The 18683-nt window shown below is 37.2% G+C and overlaps 2 protein-coding genes across 3 annotated transcripts; both read left to right on the forward strand.

Moving 5' to 3' along the window:
* The first annotated feature begins 115 nt into the window (after window positions 1-115).
* On the forward strand, window positions 116-7509 carry ube2d2 (ubiquitin-conjugating enzyme E2D 2). The gene is made up of 7 exons (XM_079892023.1): window positions 116-408; window positions 1643-1706; window positions 3503-3534; window positions 4187-4264; window positions 4561-4666; window positions 5480-5573; window positions 6364-7509. The coding sequence occupies exons 1-7, from the start codon at window positions 385-387 to the stop codon at window positions 6407-6409; spliced, it is 444 nt and encodes a 147-aa protein (XP_079748149.1). The 5' UTR covers window positions 116-384; the 3' UTR covers window positions 6410-7509.
* Window positions 7510-8407: 898 nt separating this feature from the next.
* On the forward strand, window positions 8408-14988 carry LOC307170763 (CDGSH iron-sulfur domain-containing protein 1). Of its 2 annotated transcripts, none has more exons than XM_079892024.1 (3): window positions 8408-8658; window positions 10387-10589; window positions 14462-14988. In XM_079892024.1, exons 1-3 carry the CDS (start codon window positions 8586-8588, stop codon window positions 14549-14551), a joined length of 366 nt encoding a protein of 121 aa, XP_079748150.1. In that variant the 5' UTR covers window positions 8408-8585; the 3' UTR covers window positions 14552-14988. The 2 variants fall into 2 exon arrangements, with proteins under 2 accessions (XP_079748150.1, XP_079748151.1); XM_079892025.1 differs by having other exon boundaries at window positions 8492-8658; window positions 10417-10589.
* The last annotated feature ends 3695 nt before the right edge of the window (window positions 14989-18683 follow it).

Here is an 18683-nt window from a genome sequence, read left to right on the forward strand (position 1 = left end):
CATTTTGGCTCCGCTATTGCATCAGTTTCGTGATTCACTACAGCATTATCTAGCAACTGGCGTCGGCGCGCAATCTGTCCCCGGCGACTGCGTCCATTGGCGGAAGGATCTGATTAGAGCAGCGCAGTCTGCGTGATGCGGTAGCTACTCGCTGCCGCTGCTGCAGGAGGAAGGACCGAACCGCTACCAGCACCACCTTTCAGTTTCGCCTTCAAATTACACCAACCGGCTCCGTCACACACACAGAACACCGACTGAATTATCACCCCAAGGCGTCCTTTATTACGACACCCGAGGGGTTGGCCGCGTCGAAATTAAAGAAGCGCCGTTTTAATCGAGTATAAGTCTGGTTTTTGTGTTTTTGACAGCAGTAACAGCACAACAATGGCTCTGAAAAGAATCCACAAGGTAAGAGAAGGAAGTCACGGGCGCCATTGCCCTATTCCGCATCATCCTTCCTATTTTACCCTGGAAAGGCGAATTAAGGGATGTTACTGAGAAGTTAAAAGTGTTAAGTGTGCCGCTGGTGGGATGACAACTGTAGTAAAGCACCCCGGTTCGACGGTTCGGCCCGGGCTAACGGTTAGCATGTTAGCTGGCGACCCTCCGTCGAACTGTGTGAGACTGATATAAAATGATTCTACCGTTTCACTTTTGTTTGTCTCCCATCGCTTTTTATCTCAAACAGAAATAAACAGTCATTTGAAATGGAAGTCGGTTTGCAGTGGCTCACTTGAGGATTAATGTTATCTCATGATAACGTGTTAGCATGCTAACCCTTCGTAGCCAAAAATGCTAAAGGCCCGTTTGAAAACCTTAAACAAAGATCGTTTATATCCTCCGCAACATCTTCAAGTGACTGTGTTTTTATCATCGATATATTAATGTACAGTATTATTATGTTGCATTTGTTTATATCGTGCTGTTTTGTGGTGTTAACTGGCTAACCGCTCAGGGAGAGGCATCTGGCCCATCAGTTTGCTTTTGCATTTATGTGTTTTAAGTAATTTTCGGATTATATTGGTGGTTTATATAGTTGAATATCTTTCTGTCCATAACAAAATCTTAATATTTGGTGCTTGAGTCCAACTGTTCGATTTTAAAGCCAAACTCTCACATTATATATCTGGATATTTGAGGTTAGCTCGTGGCGCAAGTAAATTGACGTTATGAACGTGGTCCAAAGCATTCATATTCACACTTATGACCCCTTGTTGAGTTTTTCTGACAATTTTGAAGCCTTTTAGTTCTCTCGGGTTTCAGTAGAACATACTAACCTGAAAACAAATATGTTACATAAGCTGTGGTCACCTCTCATGTCATTACAGCAGCAATAACTCTCATTACACAGACTGTTATGTGTCTGATTTGATTATTGACCTCTTTATTCTCTTCTTAGTCAACCAACCAGTACGTTGGTTTGGTGTATTTTACTGTCATTTTGTCAAATGCACAGATATTCAGTATTTAGTTTCGGTGTCAGTTTCTCAGTTTCATTTTGGTGCTTCATTGTTAGCAGCGTGTACTGCAGGTGTTTCAGGAAGGTGATCTGGACAGGTGATTCACAGCTTTACCTGCTGGGTTTCAAGTCATGGTAGGTGAGCACTTTTTAACCTCCATTTTTGTTTCTGGTGTGTTTCAGGAGCTGCATGATTTGGGCCGTGACCCACCTGCTCAGTGTTCAGCGGGCCCAGTAGGGGATGACAGTAAGTAACTCGCTTTACCCACCGATGTATTTAACAAACTAATGTATGTTTATTCTTCCCAATTCAATTTACAGGTATTCTGAATATGATCACTGGTAATTTCTGCTTTGTGTAGCAAATTCAACATTCACTTTTAATCCACATTCCTGGTTTTGTTTTGGACGATTCATGGTGCATGTTGTTCTAAAAACAAAACATTTTGTTTTCGTAATTATTGATGTAATGAGTTGTTTGCCAGAATAACCTCTCTTTCGGTTCTTCCTCATCAACATCCTTCATATAGAGGCCACTTATCATGAGCCAATTCATTCAAATGGATAAGTTCTTAAGCTATATTTTTAGTCTAAGGTGCATCAAAACTTGAGCATGTTTTTTTTTTTTAGATTGTTAGACATCGTAAAAGCCTGTATTGTAAGTATGCATGTTGAATAAGTTTGAGAAATACTACTGATACATAATGGTGTAACAACTAGTCACCTACTGTCTGCTGACATTTTAAACAGTGAGTCTTAAAGTCATAGATATGCTTTTTATTGTTTATTTCGGCGTGTTAAATGTTTAGAATCAGCTTTATATCGTTGCTTTAGGGTGAAAACCCTGTATCCAGAAATGCTATTTTTCAGGAAATGGAAAAAACTTTTTTTTTTTTTAATAATTAGCCTAAACTCCATGTTTTCAAAGTTGATATTGTGGAGTTATATATGTTCAGACACTTGCATGGGTCGTTATAGTTTTAACATTTTACAGAAATCAAGATCAAAAGTAGTTAAAAGGTTTTTGACCAGCGGATTTAGACATATGCGTTTTTATTGGCTGCATCTGAGGCAGTTAGTTACGTTTTCAGCAATATACAGATTATAAAGTTTATTGTAGCTATGTGGGCGCTCAGTTTTTTTCTGTCATTTGGCCAAAATCTCATGTTATTGAGCGCAGGCTATTTAAGACATACTGGCTATGACTCGATGACAAATGCTAGACTAAGACACTCTTCTCTGCTCCTCAAATGCATAAAACATTAGCCTTTATAAATAGTGTTTGAGTAAAGAAAACGCTGTAGTTATTAAATAACCAGTTTTTTATTTACTTTTGCATTGCGAACCAGCAGAGACGGTTCAAACTGCGCCGTTCTTCATTCACAATAGAGGGGAGTGGAGTTATGAGGTTTTAGTGACAGTTTGAGGAGCCAATGAGGTTTAGTCTCATGCTCTTTTAATACTTTTAATTAGTTAAATGTTTGCAAGAACAACAGACAGACATAAAGGCTGACCAATCGTAATGATTTATGAAAAAAAGACGAAATATGAAGATTGAAGATATGAAGGTTTCTGTCCTACAGCGACAATATGGTGACTTATAGGATCTGAATGGCTTCAATCACATAATGTCAGTTCTTTTTCCTGTCTGATCATGTTTTCTGTGTGCCTTGATAGATTTGCTCATCAATATCTAGTGTGAGGCTCAACCACAAGACAATGGATTGTTTGAACTGACAAATAGCATGTATAGCTTCCCTCAAAAGAGTCGACACTTCATTAAACCATGAATCATACGACCATCTTGACCCACTTAGTGCCTCAGAGACTTGACTGAAATATGACAACATAATTGTACCCAAATTTGCTTCATCATATTTTATACTGTATTCCTCAGTGGGCTCTTCTTTTATTTCTGACAAGACTGATCCTGAGCTTGCCAGTCAAAATTGTATCTCTGAGTTTTTTTAAATATTTTAAGAATGTAAGATAAACATGATGTTATTCAGGCTTTCTCTGACGTTTCTGTTTGTCTTGTTTCAGTGTTTCATTGGCAGGCCACAATAATGGGACCAGTAAGTATTTTTCTTGTATCCCCTATAGTAGCACACAACATTACAGAAATCATTTGAACTTGAAGCATGATAATGTTGTCTAAAAAATTTGAAGTTAGACCAGGTTTAGTTTTAGAATTTTTATCAAAGATAAACGTAAAAAAAGATATAAATATATTAGGGCTGGGAATCGATTAAAAAATATGAACTAATTAATCGCACAATTTGCTGTAATTAATCGCATTTCCCCCCAAGCTTGTAATCATCAATATTTAAACACAGAATCACCTAATTAAATTAAACAGTGGTTTAGTTAGTTGTAACAATTAGTTTAGAATTGGCCAAAATAAATTTCTGTTTATGCACCAACAATGTAAAAAAAAAAAAGTTAAAGTGCCAGTTGAATTTCAAAAAGGTACATAGGTCGACATAGGCTAATCGTTCTTCACGAGCAGAACAATGAGCAGAGAGCGCAGCGCGCCGACACACACACACACACACGAACGGAGAGCACGACGCACACATGGAGCGGAAAATATATATATAAAATTTATAGAAATTTTTAGAAATGTATTTCACTTTTTTTTTTCTCTCCATGAATATAGCTGGGGTTACTGGTATGGCTATAAACAAACAAACACAATTAATTCTAATTAAAATGTTTACCCCACAGAATGACAGTCCTTACCAGGGTGGAGTGTTCTTCTTGACCATACACTTTCCCACAGATTATCCCTTCAAACCGCCAAAGGTCAGTAACGTCCACATTTTACCAACCTGCACTTTTTTTGCCATGATATGAGGAAATGTTTTTTCCTCCCACCATATATTCAAATAATTCAGCTTATCAAGATTGTAAATCATATGGAGTTACTGAATGCAGAGAATCTTGTTAATGAATTTAAAGAATTTGTTTCAAGGAATCCAGTGCTTGTGTTTGGATTTTAATCTACATGAAGAACTGTTCTTGTGTTGGCGGTAGTAATTACTGTTTAGCTTGAAACGGGTGTGTTTTGTGTGCTTATGTTTGTCTCCTTCCTTACTCAGGTTGCGTTTACCACAAGAATCTATCACCCAAATATCAACAGCAATGGCAGCATCTGTCTGGATATTCTGAGGTCACAGTGGTCACCGGCACTCACCATCTCCAAAGGTATAACACCGCCAGGTTTCAGCTATTAGTTTTCAAACGGTCTTTTTGACAATTCCAGAAATGTTATTTGCTTGGCCTCAACCTCTATGTTCCCATGGTCAAGCCTGTATGGATTTTATTGGGTTGCTTCCATATGGACTCACGTGGTGTTCTGGAGAATTCTGACATGTCCTAAATTAATATAGACAAAATATTCAAAGCTAAATTGTGTTGTTTGGATGCTCAAGCTCTCTCAATGCTTGAAGTGCTGTGAGAACTGCTTTAAATAATGTAGCAGTCCAAATCCTATTGGGTATTGAAATTTGTTACAAGTACAATTAAAGAATTTTGTGTGTTATGTACAGAATTTTCTGACATTTTTAAACTGAAATTTATCAAATGATTGTTATCTGTATCTGCCATGAAACAGCCTTTGAAGCTGGTATGACAATTATTTCTATGAATAATCTGATTCTTTAGTTTAAAATCTGCATCTTTAACATAGAAATAAAAACTAGAGAAAGCAATGTTGGAGAATATTTTCAGTGTTTCTTCCTTTAGTGTCTAATTGTAAATGCATGCAGCCTATGGCAAATTTGATGCTTCTTACATAGTATGTTTAGTGTTTTTTTTTTTTTAAGAGTACATTTTCTAACTATATAGTTAGATATAAATTTTCATTCATGTACATTTGAGCTGTTCGTAACAGATTTTGGGTGCTTAATTTATTCCATAAGGAATGAGTGTCCTGATATTAGATGACAGTTTAAACAAGGACAACTCTTTTTAAAGTGCCTTTACTTAAAACTTTTTTTCTTCTCTCTTGCACTTCAGTTCTCCTGTCCATCTGCTCCCTGCTGTGTGACCCCAATCCGGACGACCCCTTAGTACCTGAGATCGCCCGCATTTACAAGACTGACAGGGAAAAGTGAGTGTCCTCCTGTGAACTAGATCAATACCACACACTGTGTTTGCCCTAACGCTCTTCCCCATAGGTGCTGTCTTGCAATCATTTGCATTATTAGCCATGCTTCTACGCAGTTTCCTATTTACATTGTCACCTTTCTTCCCTATGAAGGTTACACTGATACTCTGAAGTCTTGTTTTGTGAATAATTTGCTCTTTTTTTTTTTTTTGCTGAGCCTTGTAGTTGACTGTAAAGCCACAGCAAAAGTGGAAATGTTTTACGCTTGCTATAATTAAAAAAAAGAAAAGAAAGCTGTCTTCAATAGCTCAAAAAAGCAACAGTGTTTTCTTTTCTCCAAACAATAATGCACTGTGTGTAATATTTTGAACAGGACAATTTGTTTATCAAATTCAACCGAAAAGGTTGTTAAATGCCAGCAGGCACCCATTAGATCTCTTTATTTTTGAACTACTGTTACTGGCAAATGTAGGTGGAAAAAGCAATTGAGGCTGCGGCAGGACCTTATGAGAGTTCAAGGGATTACTGAAGAGTTTCTTTATAATAGCATGTCAGTCATTGGTGATGCCCAACATTTTTCAACATGTCAAAGGGATCAAATCACGTTTTCATCTCTCTTTAGAGAAGTTGATTGTACTTAGCAAACACACATACATTCCTGCACTGATGTGTAAGTCCATTGTAGTTGTCTTTCAACAACAGGTTCTTTTCAAAGTCTGTATTACCTGTTATGTGTCATGCAAATATTTTGCTGGAATGTGATGCTGATATTTTTATTTGTCTCCCCTCACAGGTACAACAGAATAGCTCGGGAATGGACACAAAAGTATGCAATGTAGTTTTGGAGTTAGAATCATGATGGGAGAAAATGACACCTCTCCATCTTAAGATTAGGGGAGATTTTGAACGTTCAAAAGATTAAAAAAAGAAAAAAAGCTTAAGAAAAAAACAGATCTTGTTGGTTTCCATTGGAGTGCTTTCTTTAAGCCACGCCTCCCCTCACCAGAGCACCTCCCCCACTCTTAGCCCTCTGGCAGCCATGGTGTACATACTGAAACTTCAGCTGTAGCCCCTTTTCCTCCCCAAATTCAAACCTCCACTCCACAGCTCCTGCTTTACCTTCTCCGTTGCTATAGCGACGTACCCGCTGCTTAGGATCAGTCCGTATCAATTTTGCTGTAGAAGATGTTTATGGCTCTAAAAGCATTCCTTGTTGTTTTTAAGCACTGGGAAAGGGAGGGCTATATTATTATCATTTTTTGATTTCTCCCTGCAATTTGTGATAGTCTGGACATAGAGGGATATGTTTTTTACAGTTTACTTTTTCATTTCCATTTCCTGGGCTTCCAACTGTACATTGGATCAGGAATTGTTTTTTTTTTTTTCTTTCTTTCTTTTTTTGATTTCTTTACTGCAGAGAAGGGAGGGGTATGCTGGCTGTCTTTTTGTATAAAATCTATCAAAGGAATTCTTTTAAAATCATAGCAGTTAAAGGAAAATGGACCTCCTGTCTTCTCCTCTGGAGTATTCTAATGGACTTGAATACTATGAATATATATATTTTGTTTCCATTTGCCATTGCAAAGACTCTCTGCCCCTTTCCTTAGCCACGACCAACTTCACAAACATTCACCATCACGAAGGGTTTTGGACCAGTTATTTAAAGCAGTCTCTATAACATGCGTCTTATTGTTTTTCTTTAGTTTTTTCTCTTTCCCCCAACCCACCCTTGTAACTCTTAGTTTGCTTTTTTTCTTTTCTTTTCCTGCTCTTGTTGAATTAGATGCTAACATGGTTCAGCCAGACTCGATTGGGTCCCAGGGTGGGAGGACACAAACTCCTCACAGACAAACTTCTGTATATTTAATTTCCTGACAGGCTCGTTGAGCTTTGTGTGTTGATTAAAACTGTGTAATAAAATGATTACTAAAGTCTGAAATGCTGTGTGTCTGCATGGGTTTTTTCCTGACGTATTTATTAAACAGGTGGTACAGGTCTTGTTGCAAAAACACTAAACTTTGTCCTTTGTTTGGGTTTTAATAGTGAAGTAAAATCTCTGAAAAAATAAAGTTCACTTCTCATCTTCTTGTCCAATCAGTGGTCATTTTGACAGAAAATAAATGTAATCAATTTACAATGATTGCTTAAAGTTGCAAGTTTTTAAAAACATTTTTTTTTACATAATTCAAACTTTTTAAAGGAGCTTTTTCCAGTTTTGTGTGGAGGAACAAAGCACTTGAAAATAAAGTGACTGAGGCTTGGTTTTACAAACAGGGTAGGCCTTCAATTAGGATATTTAAGTAGCTTATTTAGTAAATATCTAGTAAAGTAGATATTTAAGTAAACGTGCCTTAGAAAAAAAAAACCATTACTGTTGTGCATCTTGAGACAAAATGGCAGTAACGTATTTTAAGATAGGTCAGTGCAAGTTGCTCTCAGTTAAAACAGCTTAACATGCATTTTAGTTTGGACTAGCTTAAGCCTTGTCTGTGAAACGGGGTGAATTTATTACATGCACTGGTACAATTTACTCTAATATTTCAGAAAAATAGATATTTTATTAACTACGTTATGTTTTTTGCAAGCTGTTGTCATGAAATGTTTAACAATTGTGTTGTGGGCTATTGCAAAATAATTAAATTCATTTGAATTTTTATATTTCGGATCTTCCTTCTTTTATAATATGAAATCTTGTCGACTGACAGTTTAAAGATGCCTCAATTCCTTTTTGCTGTTAAGTGAACGTTCAGTTGAGGTTTTGTTGTTTATGCAACATTTATATAACGAAATATTTAAATATCAAGACTTAAAACACTACCAAACTGCTAGTGGAGCACAGAAGCGATTTGGGCACCATGTTTACAGCAAGTGCGAGACAACACGCTCTCCAGCCATTGGTTGAGATGTTCAGTGACGCAATCACGCAGAGTTTCCGCAGTCACGGCGTCCCTCTGGTTCAGCGTCTCTCAGACCTTGTGGTGCCCTTAAACTTGAAGTTATAACAAGTCTACCGTCATGGCATCTCAAGTGTCGGGGCTTTCAGCTCTGATTAAACCGGGGTTAATACCGGGTTTCAAGGTTTCTAAAGGTAAGAGCGATTTTTGTTTTAATATAAAGCCGATGGCAACCTTGATCGATTGCAGTCTAGCAATGCTAAGCAATCAACACATATTTGTCGGCATGTTCAATTTAATGCTGTGAATCCGAATATTATATTCATTTTAGATTTTAAATGATTTTAGATTAAGTTATTAAATTGGGATTCTAACATGCAAAGACGCTTATACTGCATGCATGCGTTATTAATATTATGTCATAAGTGCAGACATTATACAATGCATTTTGGATATTTAAATCAATGCAATTATTTAGTAGGCAATAAAACTGCATCTTGATGACATGTGCAGCATTTGTTATGCGGAAAAATATGAGTTTGACAAACTCGATTTTTTTCATATCGATGAACGAATAGTTATTTATAGGATCTTTTAAATGAATCATTTGAAACAGATCGGTCTGTACGATTCTTTCACATTTTAGCTTTCACGTACATGCAGCAATATGTTTACAACTCTTTTTTTATGACAGGTTTTAGAGTATGTAATATATAATCTCGAGATGTCAGTGATCACGTGATGAAGTTAAATAATTGCGAAACGAATTGTTCGTAAGAACCGATTCGCGGAAGTCATTTGAACAGTCAGAGGTGAATCCTTCTCACCTGACCAAGATGAAAGACAAATGTAGTACCTAATCACATAGTACGCGATTTCAGACGCAGCTAAACACTACTAACGTCCAACCTGGATTTACACAGTCTGTATCAGTGTCGACATACTGTATGTCATGACTCGTGACTACATTTTAGTGCTGGTTAAGTTTCATGGGGTTTAGGCCAGTCAGGTGTTATGACGACTTTAGGTCACATGACACATATGTCTATATAATCCCAGCAAATACCTGTATTCTGTACAGCATCAGCATGTGTTTTGTTGTGTGCTACAGATATAATATGTATCTGCAAACCATTGATTTAAGTCCTTAGGCTGTGTATTTGTTGTTTGGGCACTGAGCTTTTTGGTTTACTGATATAAAATTGTAAAGTTATTTTATCTAAAAGTCTTTGTTCCAAAGGGCAATTTTGTTTTGTTTGTATAATTGTTAATTAATAACTACCTGGTGTGTGATGGTGAAATTTAAATTCACATCGATTTTCTTAATTCATGCGTTGCAGAAAATATGGAGCTATTGAATTAGGCAAAATTAAATTGTGAAATTATGAAGTTATTTCTAAATGTATAAATAAGTGAAATTAAAGATAGAAAATTATAGGTTTAAAAATGAATTAAAACCAGAAAGCTTTGAAATATGGCCACAAACTATTCATAGTTGGACATGCTTTTAGACATGCTTTTTCAGTACTGATATTTAATCCAGAATCCAGAAAGAAAATCTAGAAGAAAAAAAACAAAACAGAAACGGATGTCATAGTGCCCTACCTATAGATCATAATATCCTAAATTCAGTTTTAAGATGGCTAGACTTTGCTGAGGGTCCACAATCAATCTGATTTCTGCATGTTCCCACCACAAAAGAAGCCTTATTGTTGAAAGGCATTTCTTTCTTTCTTTCTTTTTTTTTTTGCACGTAAAAGACATTTTGTCTCCCTCGTCAGACCCAAAGTTTAAACAAAAGCTTACCTAGACAATATAAATATGTGATATGCTTTTAATAATGAAAGTGATGCTGAGTGTGTAGAGCAGGCAACCTCCCGGCCCTCTCAAAAACAAGCGCCTCCTCGTGTGTACATTTGCAGATCAGCTGACCACCATCGTTCCCATTGCAGTGGCTGCGGCTCTGAGCACATACCTGCTGACGCGCTACTTCAGTTCACAGAGCAGTCCCCAGAGCAGGGTCAACCCCTCGGTCAACAAAGACAGCCCGAAAGTAGTGCACAGCTTCGACATGGAGGACATCGGCAACAAGGCCGTCTACTGCCGCTGCTGGAGGTCCAAGAAGGTGAGTGAAACCCCCGCGATGAATCATGCTAATAGGATTTAAATGCCTGCTGAATGAATGGTCTGTTTGGAGATTATCTGTATGAACTATTTTTAACCCTTTAAAGCATATTGTATCATATACATGAAATTCTAAAGCCTCTAAATTATCAACATGATTAAAACTTTGCTGAAAACCTCTTGTACACAATCTACTACATGCCTTCTGTCGTCTGATTGGTAGTTTACACTTTTTAAGCAAGTAAAAGACCTTTTAGTATAATTCTAAAAACATCCCCCTTCAGGCCGTGTACATGTGTTTCTGCTGTGAAATATTTACAGATTTTTTTTTTTTTTTATCAAATAAACATAAGAATAACTTTTATCGTAAGTAAGATTTCAATATGAACACATACTGGACTGAAGCAACTTCACTTCAGGTTTACTTAAAGGGATAGTTCACTTTGAAATTAAATTTTGGTATGTTTTAGCTTACCTCAAGGGCATCCAAGATGTAGGTGTCTTTTTTTCCGCAGTAGTTTCAATTTTGATATTTTTAGGTCAAACCGTTCTTGTCTGTCAGTCATATAATGCAGGTCTGTGGTCACTGTCTCAAAGAGCATGCACAGAGAAGTCCAAATTAAACAATTCCCCATCGTAAGTACACATTGATGGCCTAAGACACGAAACGAGCGGTTTGTGTGAGAAAACGAACAGTATTTATATCGTTTTTACCTCTTATACACAGCCACGTCCAAGTGATCTGAGGGCGCACGCGCATCCTGGTGTGTGACGTGTGCGCAGACTGGTGCATAGATATATATACACTAGATGTCGCCTTGTCTACGGCAGTTCACTGGAACGAATGTCTTTAAGGCGACATCTAGTGTATATATATCTATGCACCAGTCTGCGCACACGTCACACACCAGGATGCGCGAGCGCCCTCAGATCACTTGGACGTGGCTGTGTATAAGAGGTAAAAACTATATAAATACTGTTCGTTTTCTCACACAAACCGCTCGTTTCGTGTCTTAGGCCATCAATGTGTACTTACGATGGGGAATTGTTTAATTTGGACGATGGGTAATTGTTTTAATTTGGACTCTGTGCATGCTCTTTGAGACAGTGACCATAGACCTGCATTAAATGACTGACAGACAAGAACGGGTTGACCTAAAAATATCAAAATTGAAACTACTGCGCAAAAAAGACACCTACATCTTGGATGCCCTTGAGGTAAGCTAAAACATACCAAAATTTAATTTCAAAGTGAACTATCCCTTTAATTATCCATTAGGGCTGGGACAATAAATCGATGCATCTGAATCGAGAAATGATCCTGGATCGATTCCAATTTTTTCCGAATGCGATTCTCTCTTGAAGTTTTTAACAGCAGATGGCAGTGCGTGCCGTAATCTGCTGCCTTCCAATGCCTTACACACACCACTTGAACCTTCTATAAAATAATCATTCATATAGTCCGAAAAGGTTGAAGTGAATTACAAGGGTGTTTGCAGTGGGCTGTTTACATTAAACTCGCATCATAAAAGCATTCTGAGGTGCAAGTACATTCTCAGAATCAGCTGAACGCATGAGCGCTCTTCTTCGGGAGCATTTGAGCGTCATTCGTAGCCTACAGCGCCATCTGCTGTTAAAAAGTAAGCTCAGAAGCGATGCATTCGGAAAAAATTGGAATCGATCCATGAATCGCGATGCATCGATATTGTCCCAGCCCTATTATCCATACATCATTTTATAGAAAAAGCATGTTAAAATATAAGGAACACTTGATCTCTTTTTTACATTTACACGAAAACGATGTACTAAAAACAGAAACGTTTTTTTCCTTCACGTTTTTCACTTACAGATGACAACATTGTCAAAATGATCCCCGTTCACATGGATCCGCAAAAATGACTGAAAATGTTGTATTCTGCTGCCAGGCCAGTAGATGGCAATGTCACTTTGTAAAGAACACAACACACCTATAGACTGAACACGTGATACGCATGCACATGACGAAAACACAAATTCGTGTTTTTGTAGTTTACATGGAGAAGATAACGATATTGTTTTAAAAAACTTGTACTTTGAAACCTGTTTTCAAAAGTTTGCGTTTTCAGGCCCCCAAAACGCCGTTGTCGTGTAAATGAACGGCTAAAACGCATAAAAAGTTTTCCATTTTTAGTCGAAAACAGTGTCGTATAAACGGCCCCTTAATCATCATTGTACTGTTTATCCACCTGACTAAAAACTATAGAACTTTGATCATAAAACTTACACCTTGCTAAGGGCACGTTTACATGACAATGATGTACTAAAAACAGAAACGTTTTTCCTTTGAGTTTTTTGCATATAGACGCCAACGTTGTCAAAACTATTTCGTTCACATGGATCAGCGAAAACGACTAAAAATGCTGTATTACGCTGCCATGCCAGTAGTTGGCGATGTTTCTTTACAAAGTGACACTACGTGCCTATAGACTGAACATGTAATATGCATGTGCATGAAGTCACCGTTTTCACAAAAAATAATAAAATAACTTTCAAAAAACGTTGAAATCAGTTTTCAGGCCCTCAAACGTCACTGTCGTGTGAATGAACGGCCAAAACGCATACGTTTTCCATTTTTTGTTGAAAACGGTGTTGTGTAAACATTGAGAGACATAGTGACAACTGATATTTATATGCATTTTATGTAAGTGGTACTGATTTACATTATACAATCTTACGTATAACATATACATACATGGGTCAATGACGTGACGGGTCATTTTTTTTGTCCAAAGGCCTTAATAATAATAAAAAATATATATATATAACATCCAAAGTATGTAAGGTAGTACAACTTGATCTCTTTTACTGAATCCAAAAGGTTTTAATTATATTTTACTATTTGAAAGATTTTGAAGTGTCAAAAGGTCATTCGGTAAAACCGATATAGTAAATATTTAAATGGAATAATATTGTTTTTAATAACTAAAGGAACTACAATAATACAAATATAAAGCAGATAAGGCTCTTCTCCTTTCCCTGTGCAATGTTTTACTTGAATATGTTGGAGTGTTTAGAGTAGTCCAATAAATGATTACATTTATGAGATCAGTGATAATTTTTTTTAATATTTCTTCTGTGGTACACACTATATACTATCTCAACATCAATGTCAAATCAGTTTTTAACTTTCAAATCAGTGGTTAAACCGAATGACTTTTTTGGTGACATTTTTTCCATCTTGTAAAAAATGACAAAAAACAGTGTTAATTGATTGTACAAACCACAAAATCTTATTGTTAACACCTAGGTAAACAAAAAAAATGGTTTCAAATATAGTTATATCTCCATTCTATTTTTTTACACTTTTATAAACCTTATTCGTCAATGACCCACATACATACTCTACATACATACTAACATATTTTTGCTGTGCCAAAAAATCCTGCTGTATCAAATATGATACAAAACATATAATAAACAATACAATAACTCTTCATTTGTAAGTCGTTTTGGACAAAAGCGTCTAATGTAAATGTAGGCCTACATAAAACACTTTTTTTTTACATGTACTCTACATATTTTAGATAAAGGTTCAATAAACTGTTTCATTAAAAAAGTTATTTCTGACTATTATTTGAAATGTCAGGCTTTCAAGGGTTAAAGGTATAATTCATCCGAAATTGTGAATTCTGTCATTTATGCACACACTCATGTCACTGTTTGCCGCGTCCTGAAGCGCCATAGTAATCTAGAAGAGCTTCCTGTGGATGTATTAATGCAAAGTGCTGGAATAAACATCAAACCCACATGCTGCGTGCAGAAACGTTATCATGCTCTCGGAAAGATCATCATGCGTGGTTGTGATTTGTATGTATTTGTTTGTTCCCTGGACAGTTTCCCTACTGCGACGGCGCACACACCAAACACAACGAGGAAACTGGTGATAATGTCGGACCCCTGATCATTAAGAAGAAAAACCCCTAGATATTCTGTGTGTGTTTCCATCAGTGTTTTCCATCCACTGGAGGTGAGAGTAACTGGATGAGGATTTCAATTCTCAGTGTTAATGCATCTCGTTCACACAAGGACTTCCTGTAGCACTGCAGACATGCATCAGCAAACATACTGTAAACGCGGTGTGGTTTTACGCTTGGTCTTGGTCTTCCTCTCCAACTCTAACACGACCCATATTATTTAAATGTACTCTAAAACAACTTTGCACTACAGCACAGATGAATGTGGATGAGTGTTGGGCCAAAACTCCTACGCACAGTTTAATCAACATTTTAGTGATTATGACATGTAGTTTTTACCATATTAGGTGTAAAACTAAACCGGTTCCATTTTCGAGACTGCATATGAGTATATTTTGCTGTACAATGAAAAATGTGCATTTTGAATAAACGTGATTTGCAATGGTCGTCCTTGTGTCGTTGTTTCACGCTCTATTCTGCGTATATTCACTAAGCAGGGTTATCTCTACCCACAGTTTTAAAACAGGATGTGGGAGAGAATGTGCTCTACTTCCTGTACCGCTGCACAACACAGGAAATAGAAGATCCCCTGCTGCAGTTCTGCTTACGTCCAGCAGATGGAGCCACTTTATCAATTCACTGCTCCTGCTTTTATTTAGAAGATATTGTGGTCACCCCTGTGGCTCTGAAGGATGTGTGAGGTTTTAAGATAAAACTAAATTTTTTTTTTTTTTTTTTTAAGAAAAGACTTGACTCAGTTGATTTTTAAATGCTGGACACCCCAATCTGTTTAGCTTCTTTAGACCATAGTTGTGTCCCAAATGACGCACTATGTACTCAACCATGTAGTGTATGAATTTTATAAGGCTATTTTGTCATCCAACATCCGGATCTGATAGCCCCTCCCCTCTTCTACATAAGTAAAGACAGTTGAGTGCATGAAGTGTCCAACATTCCACATTTTTTCTTCGGTTAATTAAGTGCATCATCCGGGTATTTAAAGTGCACTTTTTATATTTGGAATTTTCAGCGTGAACACACTACTCGCACTATTTATACCACAAAACGTCATAGAATAGTGCATAAGTACATAAATTGGGATGCATCTCATGTTCTTCAGTGGTATTTGAAAGTTCTGGAGCAGATGATCAAATAATAAATACATTTCCGTTATGAAAGTATGCATATAAATTATTTAGTGGTTTTATGTTTGTTTATGTAGCTTTAAGGTGCGGTCACATTAGCCAATTTTTTTTTCACTAACTTTTTGCTGCCATAAAAAAATCATTGTCAGTAATGTGAAAAGTCACTTTCAAATCAAGCAGCTTTCTGTTGGTCAACAAGGCAAATCCGAGTGACCAACTTGAATCAGTTGTGAATCAGCTGGAATTTTTCGCTCTCACACAAAACTCTCAATCACGCAAATTCCATTGGACAGATTTGGCTATTTGGCACAGCAATGGTAAATGTGACATCACCTTAATTGCAGTCATCTCAATAGGTATTCAAGCGATCAGGCACATGAGAGGCAAAAAATGTCCTGCTTCAGAATTCACATTGGATTCATGTTTTGTTTAACTTTTAACATGCATATTGGCTGCGTTTATCAATATACAAAGTTCTGTCATGAAACTCTAAATGGCGTTAACTCAATCTGCTTGCAATCACATCATTCTCTATAGGGAACAGCTGATTGGTTCCTGCTGTATCAGTAGCCAATGAGCTTGCTGCTCAACCTTCAAATACTTGGTCAGTATTTTCTGCAGCAGTGCAGCAGAAACCCTCCACCTTCCCCAGCTCCACCTGTATAGATCTGCTACGGATAATTCATGTACGCTATATTGTACAGCAGCAGCATGTCTTACTTGCTCACAGCAGTGTGTCGTGTGTATGTATTGGCAGTAGCAAGTCCCACAGCAGTGTAGCAGATCTGTTCCACCAAGACCAAACATATCAACATTGTCATATCCATTATCAGCCCAAACACTGTCATGACAGAAATATATTTATTAAAGCTGATTAGATTGGTAGTGATCTCTAAACAGTGCTTCATGCATCAATACACTATTGGCAATGCACAGTGGACTTATTTAGATTGTTTGGCGACCACGCCTTTAGTTTGTAACGGGCCGTTCACACAGAAAAACGATGAAAAAGCAGCAAAGCTGTTGCAGCGGTCAGCGTTTGGTGTAAACACAGTTAAACTATCACACACTCTAAAAATAACTTCTTTTTTTTTGTTGTTGCTGCAAAACTTTATGTACAGTGGTTAATAGCGTGTTGTAGGCAGGTGGTCACTTGTCAAACAACCTTTAAGTCTTAAATTTTGGTCACTGGAGATGACTCTGGGGCCTTAATACAAAAATAATTTAACTAATCCCATCTTGTCTGTTTAGTAACCTTTAGTTACCGTCAATAAGGATGTTAGTCAGTGAGACGAAAGATAGGTTAGATAAGATTTTGCTGGGTCCAGATGTCGATTACAATGTAAGTCTTTAAGATAATTTTATGTCTAATTGCTAATACAAACAACAGCGTACCTCTCCTCAACTGGCCGAACAATTTTAGGTATCATTGATGCCCGAAGTACAATTGGCATGTTAAGTTTAATTCATAGGATTTGTTCAAATCAAGTCTCTAAAAAAGAAACTGCAGGTGAAATAGAGACCAATACCAAGACCATTAATAGTCTGCATGTTATCCCTTGTCTAATATATCTTTCTGAAGTAGTATGTGGATGGTGGGATGGGGGGCCGTGGAGATCTCAGTCATTGAAAAACAGGAAGCTCTGACAACATGGTGCCCAAAACCACAGGTAACTCTCAGGAGTGAGAAATAGAGAGAGCAGAAGAAATACGCAGAGGGTCTCAAGGGGGAACGAGTCTACTGCATTTCTGTGTTGGAGAAGCGGGCTGACGGCATTCCTCAGCGTCTGAGAAAACCGGACGTTTGCTCTATCTCTTTCTCTTTTTTTCTCCTCCTCTCCCTCGGTCTCTATGCCGTCGTCTTTCAAGTGGGTTTTATCCCCTCCTGTGGAGCGGGTCATGTGTCTGGCTGCCAGAGAGAACCATGTGACGTTAATCCCCCCCCCCCCCCCCACTCCCACCATCACACAATCCCCCCCAGCTCAGAGAGGAGGAGGGCTCAGCTCTCAAAGTTATCTGGGAATTATGTGGCCACAAGGAAAGGCAAGTGTGTATTTGTTTATTTATTCACCCATTTTCATGATCTATCCTGTGGCCTCATTTGGAGATGATCTGTGTTCTTTCACACAGCAGGGAAACACTAGCTGAATACTACAGGAACGTCCTCCACGGTGAACTCAGCGGATGATGCAACTCAGAATCCAAAGGTCTGATCAATGACCTCGCAAACAAACCTGGCTCAAGTCAAGCATCCTGGAATAGTTCTCTGTATAGTCCACTTCCACACTGATTGGTATGGAATGCTGTAGGGCTGTACAGAAAGCTAAAGAAAAAAATATATATTTTTAAATGTATATTATTAAAATTATATTATTTATTTTTTGTTTATATATACACCACATGGTATATATATATATTCATATATATTATATAATTATAAATCTTTGAAGTGGCTTAAGTATACTGTGGTATATGAATATGGTAATCACATAGTACCATGCTATATATCAAATTACCGAAGTTCTACCATGTTTTTAGAAAACTGTGATGTAATTCATTGAAACACTATATGGAGTGCCATCTTTTACAAAAAAAGTACAGTGGCTGCACCATGGTGGTATGAATAATATTATGGTGCATTAATATACACCACATTACTTCCAAAAGAGACAGTGGCATTACAATGGTGCATGTCCAAAAAAAACAAAAAAAAACATGGTAATACCATGGTAATGTTTTGTAGGTCCTGGAACTAAATAGCATGGCATTTTAGTGTAGTAATCACATAGCACCATATATATTAAGATACAAATGTTGTGGGAAATTACCATGGTATTCCATAAAGTACCCATGTAAATAATATGGCATATGTTTAACACTGTGGATTTGACCACAACCCCCAAAAAAGCCATAATAGAACCATGCTCCTTTTACATTTTTATAAGTTATGTAACTAGGATATGAAAATAGAGTAAGTGCAAAGTAATATTGCCATGT

This window comes from Squalius cephalus, assembly GCF_949319135.1.
Source record: "Squalius cephalus genome assembly, chromosome: 14".
Taxonomy (NCBI): domain Eukaryota; kingdom Metazoa; phylum Chordata; class Actinopteri; order Cypriniformes; family Leuciscidae; genus Squalius; species Squalius cephalus.